Genomic DNA, 20,272 nt, shown 5'->3' with positions numbered 1-20,272 from the left:
ACACAATAAGACCTAAACAAACTCCTTTCCTATTTACTGCTAGTAGCCTTTGAGAATGGTCTTACGAAGTGTGTGCGTGTGTGTGTGTGTGTGTATGTGTGTGCGTATGCTTGGGATGAGAGTGCCTTTCATATCAATTTTAAATTAACCTGCTCAACCTTGAGTCAGCTTTTCTTGCTTTTCATGCGGTTTTCACCTAAGCTTTATTTTAATTTTGTATGTGTGTGTGTGTGTGTGTGTGTGTGTGTGTGTGTGCGTGCATATCCCTGTGCATGTGTGTGTTGTGTGTGCTTATAAATCCTCTAGCTAAGTGCCGACCATGGCCTGATGAAGGATGAGGTGTACTGCCAGGTGATGAAGCAGGTCACTGCCAACACCAGCTCCAAACCGTAAGACTCCTCCACATGATATATGTGGAATTTACCTATTTTCTAGTGTCATTTAGAAACATTTGCTGATTGGGTTAGAAGCTACATACTCGTCCTAAATAACATTAGACTTAAACTGCTATTACTAGTACTGAGTACCAGTAAAGTTATGGCGAGCAGCTTGCATGATGTCACAGAGTTTGTAATAAAGTGTTCTATAGCAGTCCATAGGGGTGCTTTAAATTTGTTGTTGTGCTGGTGTGTGTGCTTGTGTGTGTGTGTGTGTGTGTGTGTGTTGTCTGTAGTGACAGTTGTCAGCGAGGCTGGAGGCTGCTGTACATCCTGACAGCTTTCCACCGCTGTTCTGATGTGATGAAGCCCTTTGTGTTGAAGTTCCTCCAGGACGCCTCTGACAGCCCCGGGGCACAGTTCCAAGGTAGACAATGCTGTGTTTAACTGGCTGTTTATTTCTCTGTCCATCCATCCATCCATCCATACATCCATCCATCCATCCATCCATCCATCCATCCATACATACATACATCCATACAGCCATCCAGCCATCCATCCATCCATCCATCCATCCATCCAGCCATCCATCCATCCATCCATCCATCCATCCATCCATCCATACATCCATACATCCATATATCCATCCATCCATACATCCATCCATACATCCATACATCCATACATCCATACATCCATCCATCCATACATCCATCCATACATCCATACATCCATACATCCATACATCCATCCATCCATACATCCATCCATACATCCATACATCCATACATCCATACATCCATCCATCCATACATCCATCCATACATCCATACATCCATCCACTGAATAGACATTACAGCCCATCAACAACCTACATGTTCATCAGTCTATCAACATCAATCTGATTCTTACTGTCAGTGATCCGAGTGTTGATTGGCTGCTGCTGTTGATTGACAGGCATCGCCAAGGCGTGTGAGCAGAACCTGAGGAGGACGTTCCAATATGGCGGACGTGTGGAATACCCCAACAGCATGGAGCTAAAAGCTATGTTGGTTAGTCTCTCATTCAGCCAATCAGTGTTCTTCTCAGTCTGTCCTTCAACCACTCAATGCTCTTTCCAGCCTCTCTTTCAAACAATCAATCTTCCTGGCTCCTGGTCTCTGTGGGCGCGCTCGTTTAAGGGCTGCCAGTTGGGTGGGGGGGTGTTCTTTGTGTTTGTTTTAAATCGGGCCTCCCGGCGGCTGGCTGCTGACCTGCCTGTTCTGAATCAGCGGTGAAAACCAGCCAACAGCTCAAACAGAGAACCACATGACATAGAAACATAACAACTGATAATATAATAACTGCTGGATGATGAAATAACTGGTAAAAATGTAATAAAAATGTCTCTAAATGGGTCGAAAATGTAATGAAACCTGTTTTTTTTTCCTAGAAAACACAATAACATTACATCACTAGTACATTGACTGGTGATTATTCCTTCATCCGTGGTGATTTTTAGTTGATGATGGAATAATAATATTGACTAATAATGTAACAACTCAAGCTATTACATTCTTCTTATTCTTAAAAGTTATTAAATTATTGTCAATATTATTATCACATCATCAGTTGCAATTATGATAATAATAATAATGACTGGATAATGTTATAATGTGATAGTTATTACACTATCAGTTGCTACAAGGAGAAACAGTCTGCATAGTAAGCACTCTCTTTTCCAAAGAGCCAATAAAAAAATGTGAATAGGGTAAAGTTATAGGGTTTCTAACTATGATAAGCTAAATTCAACTAGATTCAGCAGCAGTGATGCTCCTCTTCTTACTCCATCTGTCATGCTTAGGTGTGAGTTTGTTTTGCTGCTGCTGCTGCCGGCTATTTATGTGCTTGATTGCAGCAGTACACTCCTTTACTGGTGTCAGCCCATCACATGACTGGGAGGGTACCAGGTGCCCGTCCTGTTCTCCAGCTGTTTGGTGTCTGGCTGCAGGTCTCTCACTCTGCTCTCTCTCTGATTGGTGTGCAGGCTGGGCGGAGCTCCAAGAGACAGCTGTTCCTGCTGCCAGGTGGGATCGAGAGGCACCTGAAAATCAAGACCTGCTCTGTGAGTCACACACACACACATCCAATGAAATTCTATTGTATTGATTCCCAAGGGAAAGCAGCATACATGCTCAGCCCACAGGGCCAAGAACAGTTGTGGCCAAATTCAACACAATAATGATTCACTATGATTCACATCTTGGACAGAGCTAGCTTCTGATTGGTGGAGCTGACTGCAGGCTCTTGGCTTGGTCCCACCATGCTACCAGTGTGACAGGAACACAGGAACAGTAGAATGACTGTGAAAACAGTAGGAGAGGCAGTGAAAGAACTGGTTTCAAGCTGCTCTTTAGGAAGGAAAAACAGAGGCTGCATCTGTGGCTCCGCATGATGATGCTGAACGGATGTGTTTGTTTCAGGTGGCGCTGGATGCCATCGAGGAGCTTTGCTATGAGATGGACCAGCACAGGGTGGAGGCCATGGATGAATACGCCATCTTTGTGGTCACACACAGAGGTGAGAAGGATCTTGTCCTGTCACACTGAAGAACTAAAATGCAAACAGTCTTAAACAAGTAACAGCTAGACTCTGTGTTTCTGTGTGTGTGTGTGTGTCTGTGTAGGTCAGAACGTGCGTCCGCTGAACAAGCGGGAGTACATCCTGGACATCGCCACCGAGGCGGAGCCAGTGGACGCCAACTACAGTCTGTGGTTCAGGAGAGTCATCTGGAGTCTGGCTCTCAAGCTGGACAACGAACTCTATGTCACCATGCACTATAACCAGGTAGGACCCAGATGGAGGGATCTACATTTCTGTCTCTCTCTCTCTCTCTCTCTCTCTCTCACTCACTCACTGTCTCCATCTCTCTGTCCCCAGGTGTTGCCAGACTACCTTAAGGCCTTGCTGAGTGTGGTTCCTCAGGGTATGCCCAGTGAACAGCATCTGCAGCAGGTCGCCAGGCTGGCCGCCCTACAGCACCGTGCCAAGGACACCCTCTACCTGCCCACCCTGTAAATAAACACACACAAATACACATATTACATATGGCATTTGCTGGATATTTGCTTTTATCCATCCATATTTTTTTAACCTTAACTCAAACTGCACACTCATGTAAGACAAGCTGCACACGCATACTTATATACGCAAAAATATGCAAACACACTTCCACATGTTTATGCAGTAAACACAAGCAAGCATGCACATGTATAACATATTAATGTAGCCTCTGAGTGTATGCCTGCCTTTTTCCGTGTGTGTGTGTGTGTGTGTGTGTGTGTGTGTGTGTGTGTGTGTGTGTGTGTGTTTAAAGCCGCGAGGTGCAGGAGTGTGTCCCCCCTCAGTTCTATGGCAAACAGGGTTCCCAGCACTGGCTGAATATGACGACTCAGCACATGCAGCAGGTGCAGCCCCTCAACCCGTACCAGGCCCGCGCACAGTTCCTAGGTAAGACCTCAGCTCTGTGTGTGTGTGTGTGTGTGTGTGTGTGTGAAACTGACTCACAGAATGCATGTATAGCAGTAGCTGTCATAGAGGTCCTTCATTATTCATCAATCCTGCTTGTTTTCCATAATGTGCTGGCGGATTAGAGCTGACCCGTCATGTGTTTTCGCTCAGGTCTCGTCAGTGCCTTCCCCATGTTCGGCTCCTCCTTCTTCTACATCCAGAGTTCGAGCTCCGCCTCCGTCCAAGCCCCGTGCATCCTGTCTGTCAATCAGAACGGACTGCACTTCCTCAACAAGGATACTCATGTATGTCGCTCTCACACACACACACATATGCACTCGTACACACATCCAGTCTGTGAGCATAAGGTTGCCAGTTCAAATCCCTGGACCGGCTGGGGAAAATGTGAGTGGGGAAATTCCAAAATAAAGCCTTTGTCTCCATCTGCTGGTGATACTGTCCTGTCTGCTCCTGTACATCCATGTTGTTTACATTGTGTTCAGATCCGATGACCCACAAAACACACACAAAAGGAAATTAGATGAGAATCTTAAAACTTTTTTGTGTGTGTGTGTGTGTGTGTGATTAGGAGGCCATGGTGCGTTTCCCTCTGAAGGAGGTGCAGTCGACTCGTACCCAGAGACCCACCTCAGGCTCCAGCTACCCCTATGTGGAGATCATGATAGGAGACCTGCTCACCCAGCGCATCATACAGCTGCAGCTGGAGCAGGTCTGTATGTGTGTGTGTGTGTGTGGGTGTGTGAGAGAGAGAGATAGAGAGAGAGAGGGAGAGAGAGAGAGATAAATAAAGGTAATTAGCACTTACAATATGAAACATGTAATTTGTCTATGTGCATTTTGATCCAGTGCTTTATCTTAGTTGTGCCATGTTATTTGTGTGTGTGTGTGTGTGTGTCCAGGGTCTGGAGCTGTGCCGGGTCATTGCCATGCACATGGAGAACCTGCTGTCAGTCAGAGAGAAGAGACTCACCTTGCCACCGAGCGAAATCACCCTGCTATAGCACACACACACACACACACACACACACACACACGCACACAAAATCCATCTTCATGCCTCATAAATATTTTGTATCTACCTCTATTTCAAAAATAGAATATTTTTGATATAGACTTTAATTTAATTGCAATAATGTTTCTATAAGTGATGGATGTACAGCATTATGAAAGTCAAAACTGAAGTGTAGAGTTTTATACCGACCTCATTAACATAGTAGAGCAGGGCGTATAGAGTTCACCCCTCTATCAGTCTTATAAATAACACTGACATGTACAGGATGGTACAGTAGGATCACAGTATATCCAATAAGTCAGTACACGCCCATATTCTCCCACACACACACACTACTGAGTGAAATGCATGCAAGTGTCTTTAATGCAATGTGAGGACTCGACACTTGATACAGATCTTTTTTAGTTGGAAGTTTATATCCAGAACTCTGTACATCCTGCTCTGCCTTGGCCTTGTACTCTTTAGCATCTAAACCTATTCGCCAGCGTTTCTTGAACTATGAGCCGAAGCCCATAATGGGTCACGGTTCTCTTTGCGGTGGGTCCCCACTTCAGAAGATTAGTATGATTTGATTAGCCTCGGCCCCGGGGCGATATCGAATTAAAATAGTTTTGGTCCTGCTTTGAAAACGGTTCAGAACCTCTGCAGTAGATTGTTGCCAAAATATGTCTCCCCTAAAAAATGTGTTTCCCTGGTGGTGTGTCCTCATTTTGTCCTTATGTGTTGTTGTTTTGTTAAGGACATTATTAGGAATTAGTGCTTAAAAATGTCAAGTAAACTAATGTATAGCCTGGATTCCTTGCAGAATCAATGGACGCTTGTGGGTTTAAGTTATAAGAGCTCCTTCATTAGGAGGCAGCTATTACTTTTGGGAACCTACTTTCATTCTTTGGAATACCTTGAGATGTTTTTAAAATGTTGTTTTACAGTTTGAAAGCCAGCAATAGGAAAACAAGCCACAAAATTGAAATGATTTTCTTATTTTGTTCCCTGCTTGTGAAATCAAGGGAAAGACGTGCCAGGGGAAACAAGTTTTTCTGGGAAACAAATTTTGGCACAACATGGACTCACAGGCCACATCACTGAATACTTTGCACTGACTGAGATGATGATGATCAGATTGTAATGAAATGTATTTTTGTTTGCAAATATTGTACACAGCGAATGTACTTGAATAATATTGTACATTAAGAAATATTATGACTATGAATAATAAAAGTTTGTAATATAAATCTATTCATTTTTGTGAATTGATGACTGGAAGAGCCTAATTATAAATTCCTGTCTCTTATTGGCTGGCCAACTTGTCAGTTATCTTTATAGCGGCCCGGCTTCAAACTCTGACGATATTTAATTTTACATACGGGGTGCGCCGATTTATATCAGTTTACGTTATCCTACGTTACGTTGGAAACTCCGACCATGCGGGCGCGTCCCGTGCCACAAATCCAACATCGCATTCCACAGCGCTGGGCCGTGTGGGCGTTTCTGCATAATTGCTCGCAGATTTCTTCGCCCTTATTGGACGACACAAGCGGGGTTCGTGTGAACCGGGGGGTTGTGGTCAGACCCACGACCTAAACAGCACCAGGAGAGAGAGGGAGGAGAGCCGCAGCCCCGCAGCAGCAGCAGCAGCAGCAGCGTCGCAGCCTGCCAGCCCCGCTTTCAGCCTGCATGGGCTAGTTGGTTAGCTAGCTTAGCATCGTCCGACCGCACCGCTTCTCCTGCCGCCGAGGAATTTCACCGTTCCCTGGCTCGGCTGTGTTTCCTCCCCTGTTTCCCCCCCTCCCCTCGGCCGGCTTCAAGATGATGAAGTTCAGGTTTCGTCGGCAGGGCACGGACCCGCAGAGAGAGAAGATAAAACAGGAGCTGTTCGCCTTCAACAAGGTAAAGTAACGGGACGGAGGGGGGGGGGGTTCCTCCTCTGCTGCTCCCCGAAACTAAACCCAGCCGTGTTTTTTTTTTTTGAAGGGGAACACATCTGAACTCGAGCACTCTTGCAGCATTTCCCCCGCTGCTGCTCTCTGTTTCTGTTTCTATCCTACAAACACAGAATTACAGATTGCAAAGCTGATGGATTTTAGCGCAGGGCAGACGGACGGTGCAGGAGGAACCGATGCCGTCTGGCGGTTAATTGTCTTAATTGTTTTCACGGCGTGTTAATTGGTTTTCATCCAAGCGGGCCTGAGTCCAAACTAAACAACAACCGCCGAAACTTACTCCAGACTCAGCACTGCTGTAATTCAGCATCAACAACTGATTACGGGAGTGATAGGGATTACCAGGCTAGAGATTACCTAGATTACTTTAAGTGGTGTTGTAGCAGTGCAGCTTCATGTGAGTGTGACCCATATTGCATATTGATCAAGATGGCACTCAGTGTGTGATTCAGCTGCAGAGTCAGAGGGGCAATTTTCACTATCATTTTCACCTCACAGGTTTAGACTAGTGCCAACAGAAACTAGATACTTTGTATAGACTTGCAGGTCTTTCCTAGCTGTAGATGAGGTGCTGAGAGCCCAGACCTCTCTTGGTTTCTGTTTGGAGGATCTGGGGTATGAAAGCATTTCTATTGAGTGTCAGGTTTCATGCTTCTCAACTTTGGCTCCACATCAACATGGAAACAAACCAACCCATGTAAATCTGTAGCTTTCTACGCACATCTCAGAAAGCTGAGTTAACATTCCCAGAGGGCTTTCCCTCATTGGCCAGTGCATAAATCTATTTAGGAGTTCCTGGCATGAACAAATTTGAGATCCGCTTTCAGAGAGCTGCGTGTTGTCACCTTGACCACTGTTGCTAAACTGGGGGGGGGGGGGCCTAAAAGTAGGCTGCAGCACCCATTTGTCAGGAATAAGGAATGTATTGATAGTTGTGCATATCATATAACAATTGCAGATAATCTTATGGTCGGACTGCAACTCAGTTGACAAGGTCTAAGATGATATACAGCGCAAAGCAAAACCAGTTGAGAACCAGTGGCCTTCAGCTGTGGTCAGGTGAGGCTGCTGTGTGTCTGCACACTGTGCCACTCAAAGTACAGCAGAGGGTCCAGAGAGCAGGAGCCCCGAAAGGTTTGGTGCTGAAAGCCAAAATTGAACATGAGCAGTGGGTGGCATGACAACATATGATCCCAGTTGACAGGATTATGTAGAAATGCATGCATAAACTATATCATAGGGTTTATACAATCAAGATACTTATTTTCTTATATTTTGAAGGGGGGTTCCCTTTTTGGCAGGAGACAAGAATGGCACAGCAACAGCAGGGGTGTGTAGGTGGTGACACGCATAATAATGATAATAATAACTTTATTTATATAGCCTAGTGCTTAGCAAAACAGTTACAAAGTGCTTGACAGGAATAAAAAAAAGTAATTATAGTAGGAGGGAAGGATGCATGACAAAGTAATATACATAATAGAAAAACAAGTTAAGTAGAAGCATGTCTAAAGTGTGTTTATAAGAGAGATGTATGTTTATCCACTGTCACACTGTGTTCAGGTGGGCTGAACGATGTAGCATGTTCAAAGTCCATGGACTGTCCATATCGCTGTGACAGCCACACACACACACACACACACACACAAACAAGTTTGGCACCAGCTGCCTCAACTGTCAAAGAGGTGGTCTCTCAACAGGAGTGTGTGTGTTGCTTTGATGTGGCTTTGTTTGTCTGTCTGTCTGTGTGTGTGTGTGAGAGACAGACAAATGCTTTAGGGATAAAACAGTTATGGTTGTGTTCTACATCTTACCTGGGGCGAGGCTAAATGTCTCATTCCTAGATTTTGTTTTTTGGTCTCCGTCCCCAGTTGGGGGTTCCTGGCCACTAAAGTTTAAGACCCCCCTGACCTCCTTAAAGCAGGTTCGGCTCTCTGCTCTCGTTTCTTTTCTTCTCCCCCTGTAGCCCTAACTGCTTTCCCAGCTGTCTCTCCCTCTTCTCCTAACATGGGCAGGAGGAAAGCTGTGAATTTATGTTAATCCCATTTAACAAGGCCTGCAGAGCACTGCAATAAAGCAATGCTGCTTCCATCACCGCTTTTTAAGAACTTTACTCCAACTTTATTAAGGGAGTCCTCCCTTTTAGACGCCTCACTGGCTATACAGTCTGACGCACACACACACACACACACACTCTCTAACACATTGTAGAAGGATGTATTTTAAGGGAAGAGAAAAATAATCTTAGTGTTTTCTTTGTATCTCCACTTCTTTCTTCTGTCTCTCTCTCACTCTCCACCTCTCTCTATCTCTCTATCTCTCTGTCTCTGTCTCAGACTGTGGAGCATGGATTCCCCCACCAGCCCAGTGCTTTGGCCTTTGACCCCAAGCTGCAGCTCATGGCCATCGGCACAAAGTCAGGAGCCATCAAAATGTATCCTTTATTATCATTCTCTCTCTTACTCGTTCTCTCTCTGTCTCGTTCTCTCTCTCCTCACAAGCTCCAATATTCTGTGTTTCCTAAAACACAGCGAGAGTTAACTCCATGAAGCATCTGCAGGTCGGGAAAATAGATAATGCATCCCAAAATCCACCGGCCCCCTTTTCCAAGTTTACCAGCCGGCTGTGATTTTCAGGAGAGGAAAGCTGTAGAACAACCTCTGAGCGGTGGCTGGTAGACTTGTCTTGCAGTGATGTGATGTGTGTGTGTGTGTGTGTGTGTGTGTGTGTGTGTGTCTTTGAAGTGCCGCTCTGTTTATCTCCACATCAGCTCTGCAGTGCAGTTACAGCGCCGTCTTTCTCTGTCGCTTTGTAGGAAACAGAAGTCAGAGTTTCTCCTCTAACTGTTTTCTACCTGGGATGTTTTGTTTTAATGCACATTTTTGTTGTGATCCTATTTGTGGTTGTAGCACGAGAAACTACTTTCATTACTTTTATTCTGGATTTGACTGTGATTTCTCCACACTAGGCCCATACTTGTTTGTGCTTGAAGTTGAAATGTTCTGTGACATTTCCTTAAGCAGCGGTGTTGGCTTCCTCGCCGTAGCGCCTCCCCCGCAGCTTTATAAATGTCGAGGAGATACTGATCAGTTCTATCTGCAGCAGTGCCGTTTATATAACATCAGTTCAGTAGGGCACCGCAGTCTGCACCACAGAGCTGTCGTTCCCGTTCCCATTCAAACTGCCATCCTCAAACGGCACTTATGGGTGACATACGCCACTTGCCGGAGCCTCTTTATCCTTAGTGCCCCCAGAGTACCCTGAGTGCATGCGCTTTTTTTTTTAGCCTGCTCCCAGTGGGAATCTAACCTCCAGGCCCGGCAGCGGCGGTGCCAGGCTCCGTCCGCCGAGCAGCGCAGGATGAGCTGGAAGGTTCAGTACAGCTGTAATGGAAATAAGTATCGGTTTGGCGCCTGAGATGCATCTGGCTCAGCGCTTCAGTTGTGTCGAAAAGTTCCACCTTTTTTGAGTCGCGTGCACTGTCCGCATGACACGACTCCCACTCCCGTGAATGTGACACTTTATTGATCCCTATGGGGAAATTCTCTTTTATTCAGAGGGCAGAGGTCAGAGGTCAGGGTCAGCTACAGAACAGCAGGTCTGGAGCTGGTGGGGGTTCAGTGTCTTGCTCAGAGACAGCAGGATGGACAGTTTGGATGCTTGCCCACAGTCCATTGCTCTGCTGCTGTCGGGAGGTGATGTTTGTTTACTTGGATGTTTGGATTTCATCATGGTTAATCGATGAGGCAGGTGAGCTTCAGCTCAGTCCCTCCTCATCCTCACAAAAGGATGTGTTGTATTTTGCGTGTTTGTGCTTTCAGCTGTGAGTGCGTATAGTATGTGCTGCAATGCAAGATATGATATTATCAAATTTGTCAGTGTTTGTAGTGTACGTTCACTGCAGTCGTGTGGTTATTTGGTGTGCTGTGTGTGTAGGAAGGCTCACTGTGTGGGTGGGTGTGTGTTCTGCTGATGCAGTGACTGGAGAATCAGCTCTTTGAGTTGCAGCGTTCAGAGTGAGAGAGAGGCTGGTAGTACCAGGCACTTGCTCCACGGCGGGAGGCGGAGGAGGGGAGAGGTGGAGGCGCGCACACACACACACACACACACACACACACACACACACACACACACACACACACACAGAGGCGATGAGGGCCAGCGAGTGTGAAAGACATGAAGGAGGATGGAAAAAAACTCAGTGTTTTGCTCCAAAATTAGATATCCACCATTTGAATAAAAGCGACACCTACTCTTACAAAATGACCGATACCACAAAACAAAAATGTTCTGGAATATCATGGAATTTATAGAGGCGTGTTCCAGATAGGGAAGGCCAGGGAATTGGGTAAATTCTCTGGGGAAGTCAGGGAATACAAGGGAATTTTTACAAATGGCTCGCTTGACAGGAAAATACCAGACTGTCTTTTACAACTCGCTTGACTCATTTATTGCATTAGATGGTGGTTTTCATCTGTTTTTCTCCACAGCGAGCCCAGCTGTAGTAGAAACCAGACTGTTGATCGGTTTAATAAAAAATAACATTAACTAAGGCAGAACAGTTTTAGGTCATGGAGGCTCTCTGACGTTATGAAAATTCATAGAAAAAGTCATGGAATTTTACCCTGACTTAAGGGATAGACGGTAACACCATGCTTGGGTTGACACTTTTGCCAGCTAGATCCATAATTCTTTAATATACGTTTTGGAAATGAAGTCATCAGTTACACACGATAGACTTAATTTTCAGTGTACATTAAGTGTGTGTGTGTGTTTGTTTGTGTCAATGATCCCTGATAAACCTGCAGATCCAGTGACTCAGGTTTGACCTAGGGGTGCCTCCTTACATACCTGCTCGTAACCCACACACACACACACACATTTCCAGCCAGTAGTGCCAGATGTGTGGTTCTCCCCACCAGAGATTAGACCACTCGCACACACTGACGCCCGGCCAGAGTGGCGGTGTGTGTGTGTGTGTGTGTGTGTGTGTGTGTGTGTGTGTGTGTGTTCAGGGGCAGCAGCAGTTCAGGAGTTGAGAGAGAGGAGTAAAAAGAGAGTGTTGAAGTCGAACGTTTGGTAGAGCAGATGTAGCGTTTATTGACCCAATTACAAAGATGGAGTGGAAAATGGCAAAATCCTTGGTGCTTTTTTTGTTTAAACTTCTGTTCTCTCTCTCTCTCTCTCCCTCTCTCTCGGCACGATTTCTCCTCCCTCTCAAGTCGACATGCTCTCCCTCTCAGCCTCTTGCGTGAGCTTCTCTCGCTTGTTCTCTCCCTTTTCTCTCTCTCTCTCTCTCTCTCTCTCTCTCTCTCTCTCTCTCTCTCTCTCTCTCTCTCTCCCCTTTCTCTCTCTGTTTATGAAGACAGAGTCATATTACGCCCAGAGAGTTTCTGCCTCGACCACAGACTGGGGCTCGGCAAGGGGAAGGGGACAATGTGGTGTGGAGTTTTGTGTGTGTGTGTGTGTGTGTGTGTGTGGAGAGCATGTGTGGGGGCGGTGGGGTGATCTGGGGGAGTCAGGCTCCCGTCGTGGAATGCATGTTGCGCTGCCCTGGGTTAACCCTCCCCTCTGTGTGTGTGTGTGTGTGTGTGTGTGTGTGTGTGCGTGCAGATTGGGTGAGTAAGAGCTTTGTTGCTGAGTCTAGTCTTAATAAAGGCAGCTTTTGAATTGGTTTCCAGGGCGACCGGTGCAGTGGCTTGGGATGAGAGCTGCTCGCAGACCGGAGGGGTTTTAAAAGTCTACAGCTCAGCATGTCGGGGCATCTGCTTTTGTTTGGTCAAACTGTATGAAAAGTTCACAAAATGCTGCTTACATACCTGTTTGTAACACACACACACACACACACACGTCTGACATCAGCACAATGCACATATCATTTACACATAAAACAACTTTATTTAGGTGCCATTACATGCTGAGTCACACCGAAACTCTTTGGGAAGCTCTAGTATCGTCCATTCGGCAGGCAGAGGACGAGCTAATATTTGCACACACACAAACAAACACGGTGGCGCTTTGATCTGTGTGTGTGTGTGTGTGTGTGTGTGTGTGTGTGTGTGTTCAGTTGTCAGCTCTCCCTCTCCGTCTGTCTGACATCCTGTTGGTCACACACACCACACTGTGTGGTCACCCTGCCTCGCGTCGATTCATCGGATCGCATTGCTCAATATGTCTCAATATGCAGCTCTGCTTTGAACATGCACCAGACAATCCGAAAATTAAAAGCTTTGGATTACTTTTATTTACTTTTTTCCAAGTTTTATAATACAATAAGGTCCTTTGTGCATGATGCATAGTCTGCTGTTAACGTTGGTGTGTTCCACGTATTTAGAGTAGCCTCAATTAGAATAAATTACAACCATCTTTGGCAGAGTGGGGGCATAAACTCAAACACTAGTCACCAGCCAAATGCCAGACAGTTTTGGCCGTGACTGGTGAGTTCAACTACTCCCAGTCGTCGTTGAAAGATCCTCTTCTAGTCTTGATAAAATGGTTAGACCACTGGTTAGCTCATTGATGTCATAGGGTTGCGTTTTTCCCCGAAAAACTCGTAGCACAGCGGGAATCGATCTTGTGAAATTCTGGGCAAATCTCCGCTTCTGCAGAATAACAAGCTGCACTGCTGGGTGTGTGATAACAGGCACCGAGCGAGTGAGTCATGACAGTCTGGGCAAGTTGTGAATCGAATGGTGAATTGTGAATGAATAGAGATTCTAAGGTTGGGGGTGGGGGGTCGTTTTCATTCATGGTTCTCACTTATTGTTTCATTATGTGTGTGTTGTGAAGCCCTTTGAGACTGTAGCTGTGATTAAGGGCTGTACAGATACACTTGACCTGAATCTGTGTGTTTGTTTATCTCCTGAATCCTTTATAGTTTGTTGGGTCGGGTTGTTCTGGTCAGTACAGTAGTCCCTTGTCTACGGCCCAGTGTTAAGCCAGGTCATAGTGTGTGTGGGGGGCTCCCTGGCAGGTAACCATCAATCATTTGGAGGTCCTTTTCTATTCTAAACACCCAGTTGGTTGGTAAAATAGTAAGAGTGGCTGGTGAATTTGAGATGTGTGTGTATGTGTGTGGTCTGAAATGTGAGTTTTATGATTGAAGGAAAGAAAAAAAACAAAAAAAAACACTATGAGGCAACAGAGGGAATATGGCTAACGCTACAGTGAGGATACTGAAAAACACATCAGTGTTTTTGTATTGTAGAGTTGGAGAAACACCAAACTGTAGATTTATTGAGCCAATTAAGCACCATGTTACTGACCCAGCCAACTCTTAAATCAGAGGACAACGGTGCCAAGGAAAGCATGGATGCTGATTTTTGACCCAATTCTTAAATTTTTGTAGGATGGTTTAATTGGGGAAAATTCTTGTCTTTTTTTTTTGTTTTTCTTCTTGTCCAAAAACAAAAACTCACATGAGTTATTTCCTAAGTTCCTTCTCAGGTCACACAGTGACTTGCAAAGTTGACTGGGGACAGCTGCGTTTACTTAATGTGTTGAAGAAATCTAAAAGGAATCTCGCAGTGTTTTTCCACCCATAAAGTGAATATTTTTCTCTAGTTTCGTGGTGAAGGCAATTGGGCCTTGTTTGTTTGGTAGTGTACTTTTTTTTTTTTTTTACCCCACTCTCTTTCATTTGCAAATTCAGATACCGCTTTTCCCTGCCTTCTCCCCCAACTGTTCCCAGCTTTTGTTTTGTACCAAGTCACATCAATTAGTTTTGATGTTCTACTGTGTAGCCTGCGGTTTGCATTGCGTCAGTCTAATTGGCAGAGACAATTCTTGGCATGGTTGAAGAAATGTAAAATTTCCACCCATAAAGTGAACATTTTTCTGTCATTTCTGCTGAAGACAATTGATAGGCATCTTATTGCCAGGTAGCGATGTGCTAAAGCATGTTTCTAGTGTTGTAGAGTCTTGAAATTTTCTTTTTCAGTCAGTCTGATGAAAGCCAGCTGACAATCCAGACTCTGATTCACCCTCTATTGCTCCTCCCTCTCTTCTCCTCGTCCTCTCCTTGCTTTCGTTCTGACCTTTTCCCAACCTTCTGCCCCCCCCCCCCCCCCCCCCCCCCCTTCTTTCTCTCTCTTCTCCACCACACGCCGCCTCCTCGCCGCTCTCACTTTTTCTTACTTTCTCTCACACACTCCGTTTGGTCCTTTTATTCTCTGTTAGCCGCCGGCTCTCTTTCTCGCCCCGCTCCTATCTCTCTCTGTCTCTCCTCACCTCGTTCCTTCTCTCTCCACCCCCTCCCCCTTCCGTCTCTCTCTCTCTTTTTCTCTCTGTCACTCGGTCCCCCTCGCTATCAGTCGTTCCTCATTGATATTCCGGGGAGACCTCGGGACCTTTAAATTCCTCTCACTCTTCCCCTCTCTCTCTGGCTCACCCTCTTCACCCTCCTCTTTCCCGCAGCCCTCGGTCCATGCCAGCTTCCTCCTCGGGGCGCCCCCCCACCCCCCACCTACACACACTCATGGATGAACGGACACACACACACACACTAGCCCACTCGGCAACAAGTTGTCTGTCTGCAGGGGTGAAGGGTGTGTGGTCTTAATGAGCTGGGCAGAGTGGATGGGCTGTTGAATGGGAGAGTAGGGGAACAAAACAGAGTAGGGAAGTGGTGCAGGAGTTGAATTTTGGAGAGTACAAAAACGCAAGAAAATGTTAGCCCTCTTGGCAAATCCATTGAAGTTGTGTGTCCAAAAAAAACTTGAATCATTGAGTAGGGATTAGGGACAGTAAAAATTGGGGAATAGGTCGAGAGAAAAAGAAGCGAATGAGGGAGAGATGACGAGGTAACAAGTTAAAGCGCTAGTTACATGTTTGCCAGCTGTGAGTGTCTTGGCAAGTTAATAATAAAATCAAATCTCCAGTACTAGCTCAGAACAATAACTTAACAATCACTGCTAATGGCAACGCCTACAACGGTAACGCTACATACTCAACAAAGGATTAAGCCCATTTAGAAGGAACAGGGCCAACAAACGAAACGCGAAACCTAAATTAGACGATCTAAATGTTGTAAAATGACATGAATTACCTCATCAGGAAACCAGGGAACTTGAAATAAATCTTTTACTAGCAAGCAAAACACTTCCACACACAAGTTGAACTATAGGGAAATGTGAAATGGAAAAAGCACTGAAGGACGAGCAGTAACTTATGTGCCACAGGCATTTCAGACATGCCGAGTTCAACAAGGACCTAATGAAAATCCTCCAGTCTCTAACTGATATCGGCATATGTCGATGCATAAAAAGAGCAGCGGCAATCAGAGTGAAGAGGAGTAGGAAGAAGAATGAAAGGGAGACTTCAGGATGGAACAAGGGAGGAAAGGCGATACGAGTAAATTGAGTAAAGGGGGGGAAAAAAGATGGCGGCTTTTTTTAAAAAAACTTGGTCGTATTTTGTTGCTGAGAGTCAAGTATGCCCACTTCCTCAAGTGTGACTCCACCAGCGACCGGGGGAGAGCACGGCCTGAATGAGTATGAACGAAAGGGGGAGTGTGGGAGGGAGAGGGGGGACCGGTGGAGGGGGGAGGATGCAAATGGGAGAGGATTGTTTCTCTAGTGGGTGGGTGGAGTTGTTTGGCTTGTCTTGTCATAGACTGCCATTTGCCAGACGTCTGACGAGTTTGTGTGTGTGTGTGTGCGTGTTTGTTTGCGTCTGGGGAGGAGGGAGAGCTGGAGGAAAAGAACACAAGGGACAATGACTCAAAAGTTTAAACGTTAAAGTCATAACTTCACTTTACTCTTCTTGCTCTTTTTGTTTTAAACTTCTCCTCTTCTCTGGCCTAGATTGTCTCACTCTTTGTGTGTGTGTGTGTGTGGGGTTGCGGTCATCTCTTCCATCCATCCTTCGGTCCAGCTATCCATCCTTGCTTCCTGTCCATCCCTATCTTCTGTCGTGTGTGTGTGTGTGTGCGTTAGCGGGCTCGCTGGCTGTTGTGTGTGTGTGTGTGTGTGTGTGTGTCCGCGTGGAGGACAATGCCGTCTGTTTGTCTGTATTCAGACCGTGAAATCGCTTTATCCTCGCTAACGCTCCCTCTCCGCATCGCCGGGCAATCACACTGGTGTGTGTGTGTGTGTGTGTGTGTGTGTGTGTGTGTGTGTGTGTGTGTGTGCGAGGAAGAGACAGTGATTCAGTGATTATGAGTTACTGTAGGCCCCCATTGTGTGCCTTTTTCAGGGTTCTCTGGTGAGCAACGCGGCGAATCTTTGCACGTTACACACTTTACCACGCGCAGGTTTCCTCGCACAGATCAGCGCTGTAATGCCATTGTGTCATTCAACAGGTTGCTCCAAGATTTAAGTCTCCCATGTTGAATTAGAGGCGGGGGGGGGGGGTTGGGCTAATCCGCGTCTCCTGTCTCCCATTCCTCTGGCCTTTAAAGTAGCCTATTGTTTCTAAACCGTTTATGATACTAAGGATCGCCCTGAATATTCATTTCCAAACCGTATCCACTAAGCCCGTATATGCACGCCTCCATGGGTTTGCTGAGTTGATTGACCGTCTCTTTCACTGGTCTTATTGAGTCTCTGTGGTTCGTTTCATACTTTTTTTTTTTATTGATGTTTTAATCTTTATTTCCACACTGTGTTGAGGAGGCCGATGTATTTACTGCTTTTGAGTCATTGTTTCCGTGACTGGCGGGCCGTTAGCCTCTGTTTTGATGGTTTTATGGCCTCAAGTCTCTCTGTGGCAGTAGTGAGCGTTTTGGGTTTTGAAGAATCTGATGTTCCTGGTAAGGCATCCTGGGAATTTGCGGCTGTTCCTTTTTATCTCCGATATATGTGTTTCTTTTTATCCGGGTCTCTTATATCTGATATAAGGCTATTCCGTTTCACCGTGTGTGTGTGTATGTGGCATGTTTGCACACATGTTAGAAAAGGGCATGATTAATCAGTTGTCTCCCATTAGAAATGAATGGGAGTGTTATGTAAAAAAAAAAAAAAAAAAAATCACATCCCAGAGTAATGAGAACAGAGGTTTAGCTTCAGCTTTCATCTTCCTTTTGACTTTTTTGATTATTTAGCCTATTAACTTCCGTCAATCATTTTCCAAGCAATCTGTGCCCAATTCCTTCCATCTCTGCCCAGTTTGGTTATTTGACTTATTTGATTTCCCCGTGCTGGAATTCAGTTGCTGTTGACGTCCCCATTAGTGTTGCTTGAGCGCATCAGAATGACTTGGATACAGGTAATTGGATGTTTTGGTCAGGAAAAACTTCTAAGAAACCCTTGATGCTGAGAACTAGAAAAGTGCTACTACAGTTTGGCTGCCACACAGTGACAAAAATGATGAAGGCCGTTCTTTCACCTGTTGCTTTCTGTTCCTTTTTGCTTTCATGTCGCTCCAAACTGCGTTTTTCGTCCTTTCCTCCTTTGTCTGCGGTTGCTCATTTGCATAAAGTGTTAGCCACCGTCTCCATTGTATAAAAAAGATCATGTGAATGCTCTGAAAATGACTTTAAATGCCCAGCCCTAATGCTAGTAAACAGGACTCTGGGCTAAGAGTGCATGGCTAATCGATGGTTTAGTGGAGGTCAACATGGACTAGAGGCAAACTGACAAGGCCGTGTGTGTGTGTGTGTGTGAGAGTCCGGGTGAGTTTAATATGTGTTCTCATTTAAAGTAACAGCCTAGGAGAGTAGCTACAGGAGGAGGGAGGGTGACACATATTCACACACTCAAATCAGGGAGCTGCCCAGTATCCACTGAAGTCTTGCACTGTTGGCCACTGAGCAGCTCCCCTGGTGAAGCTGGGGTTAGTGCTTAACTCAAGAGGACACACACACACACACACACACACACACACACACACACACACACACACACACACACACACACACACACACACACACACACACACACACACACACACACACAAAGTGAGGCTATAGCAAGAGGGACTCCATCTACAGCTGTCCCCAGCGAGGAAGTGATGACATCACCACCAGGGAATCCCTCCACCAGCTGTCTTCTCTGACATATCCAGGGCCGGGAAGAGTGTGTGTGTGTGTGTGTGTGTGTGAGAGATCGGTGGACCATCTAGCGCAGGGGTGCATTGTATTTTTTTTCTTTCTTTCAGGATCTCAATGTTTTTGGACATAGACACCTGGCTTGAGTTTGTCCTGCCTCTTGGTCCGTCCCGCTTTACAAACACAAAACAATATTTTCTCAGATCTGCGCTGCCTGCCAAATAAATTTGTTTGGGGTCGCATGGAATGACAAAATTTGAAATCGGAGATGTTTGTGGCCTGTTCCCTGTTAGAGGTAGTATGCTTGGTACGGACCAGCCAAGTGTGAAGGTTCAGATTTCGGGTTTAGAAATGGTTCCAGAGTGTCCGCAGGTCCTAAATAGTCATTAGAGGTCTTATTCTTTCACCGTGCAGTGACGGGTTTCTTTGCACTGTATGTCCTCTCTTAGATTTGTACAGAACAGGGATAGTAGTACAATATGCATCACTAAAGGCAACTGGACTTCATGTTCCTTACCAAATAATTTCCTGCTGTCCCTTTTCTTATATTGCCCATTTAAACTTTCATTAGCTGCAAATAGGCTGGTTTCGTGTCCTTATTTTGGTTTTTAAATTGGTCTTAAATTCAATTCCAGGTAGCATTCACAAGGTCTTACACTCCTTTATCCTCACTGTGGTTTGAATGAGAAAATCGGGGCTCTCATTTCGATTACAATTACAGCACATTTCCTCTTGGCTCGAGCGGGACAGAGACAGAAGAGGAGAAGAGGACGGGAAAGGTTTATACTGTTTAAAAGTGCGAGTGGGAATCGAGGTAGAGGGAGGAATGGAGGAAAAGAGAGGCTGTGTGGATCTATTGGTGAGGATGGAGGGAGACAGCAAGAGGATGGGAGACCAAATCCCTGTCTTTTTTTTAATGATGAATGAGCTGTGTGAGTAATCGGGACAAGGCTGGGACACACACACACACACACACACACACCGCCGCAGTCCATCTGTTTCTCAGTCCATCTTTTTAACACGGCTGTAGAACTCAGATTTTCCCTAAACGCCTCTCTCACTTACTTTCTCTCCTTCTCAGCTTTCTTACTCTCGTCTTCCCCGCGCAGCAGCAGCAGCTTTCTTTTTTTCCCCGCCGCTTCTCCGTCGTTCTTCACTTTCTTTTTCTCTCATCTTTCCAACAGCTGCAGAACTGTTTCTCCTCGCGCTTCGTCTTACTTTGCGCTTCTCATCTCCTTAACGGTAACAGTTTTTCCTCGCGATTTTTGCGGTCTCTCGTTACTACTCAAGTTTACTTCTGAAGTTACAAGGAGGGAAAACTGCTGTTCTCTCTCTCTCTCTCTCTCTCGCCTCTCGTCATCCTCCGCCTCCCACTTGAGGTGCTTTGGCCCGTGAGTGAATGTGCCTCTCCAACACACACACACACATAAAAAACACACACCTCCAC

The 20,272-nt window shown here is 45.6% G+C and overlaps 2 protein-coding genes across 2 annotated transcripts in view; both read left to right on the top strand.

The window, feature by feature from the left end:
• myo15aa (myosin XVAa) overlaps positions 1-4,888 on the top strand; it is a 41,418-nt gene extending 36,530 nt beyond the window's left edge. Inside the window, exons 54-64 of the mRNA XM_071518926.1 lie at positions 307-389; positions 674-804; positions 1,335-1,429; positions 2,404-2,481; positions 2,840-2,936; positions 3,043-3,203; positions 3,297-3,430; positions 3,733-3,866; positions 4,038-4,171; positions 4,456-4,596; positions 4,787-4,888. Of these exons, the coding sequence (XP_071375027.1) occupies positions 307-389; positions 674-804; positions 1,335-1,429; positions 2,404-2,481; positions 2,840-2,936; positions 3,043-3,203; positions 3,297-3,430; positions 3,733-3,866; positions 4,038-4,171; positions 4,456-4,596; positions 4,787-4,888 (1,290 nt within the window). The remainder of the gene's footprint in view (positions 1-306; positions 390-673; positions 805-1,334; positions 1,430-2,403; positions 2,482-2,839; positions 2,937-3,042; positions 3,204-3,296; positions 3,431-3,732; positions 3,867-4,037; positions 4,172-4,455; positions 4,597-4,786) is intronic.
• A 1,817-nt stretch (positions 4,889-6,705) lies between these two features.
• The window catches only part of llgl1 (LLGL scribble cell polarity complex component 1), a 32,197-nt gene continuing 18,630 nt past the window's right edge, over positions 6,706-20,272 (top strand). The window contains exons 1-2 of the mRNA XM_071518931.1: positions 6,706-6,786; positions 9,176-9,273. Coding sequence (XP_071375032.1) covers positions 6,706-6,786; positions 9,176-9,273 — 179 coding nt within the window. The remainder of the gene's footprint in view (positions 6,787-9,175; positions 9,274-20,272) is intronic.

The sequence above is a fragment of the Centroberyx affinis genome, unplaced genomic scaffold, assembly GCF_046629955.1.
Source record: "Centroberyx affinis isolate AG114_WGS23_722 - 3 ecotype Tasmania unplaced genomic scaffold, CSIRO-AGI_Caff_v1 ptg000645l_1, whole genome shotgun sequence".
Taxonomy (NCBI): Eukaryota; Metazoa; Chordata; class Actinopteri; order Beryciformes; family Berycidae; genus Centroberyx; species Centroberyx affinis.
The sequence above is the reverse complement of the archived record's forward strand: the minus strand, read 5'-3'. Positions and strand labels throughout refer to the sequence as shown.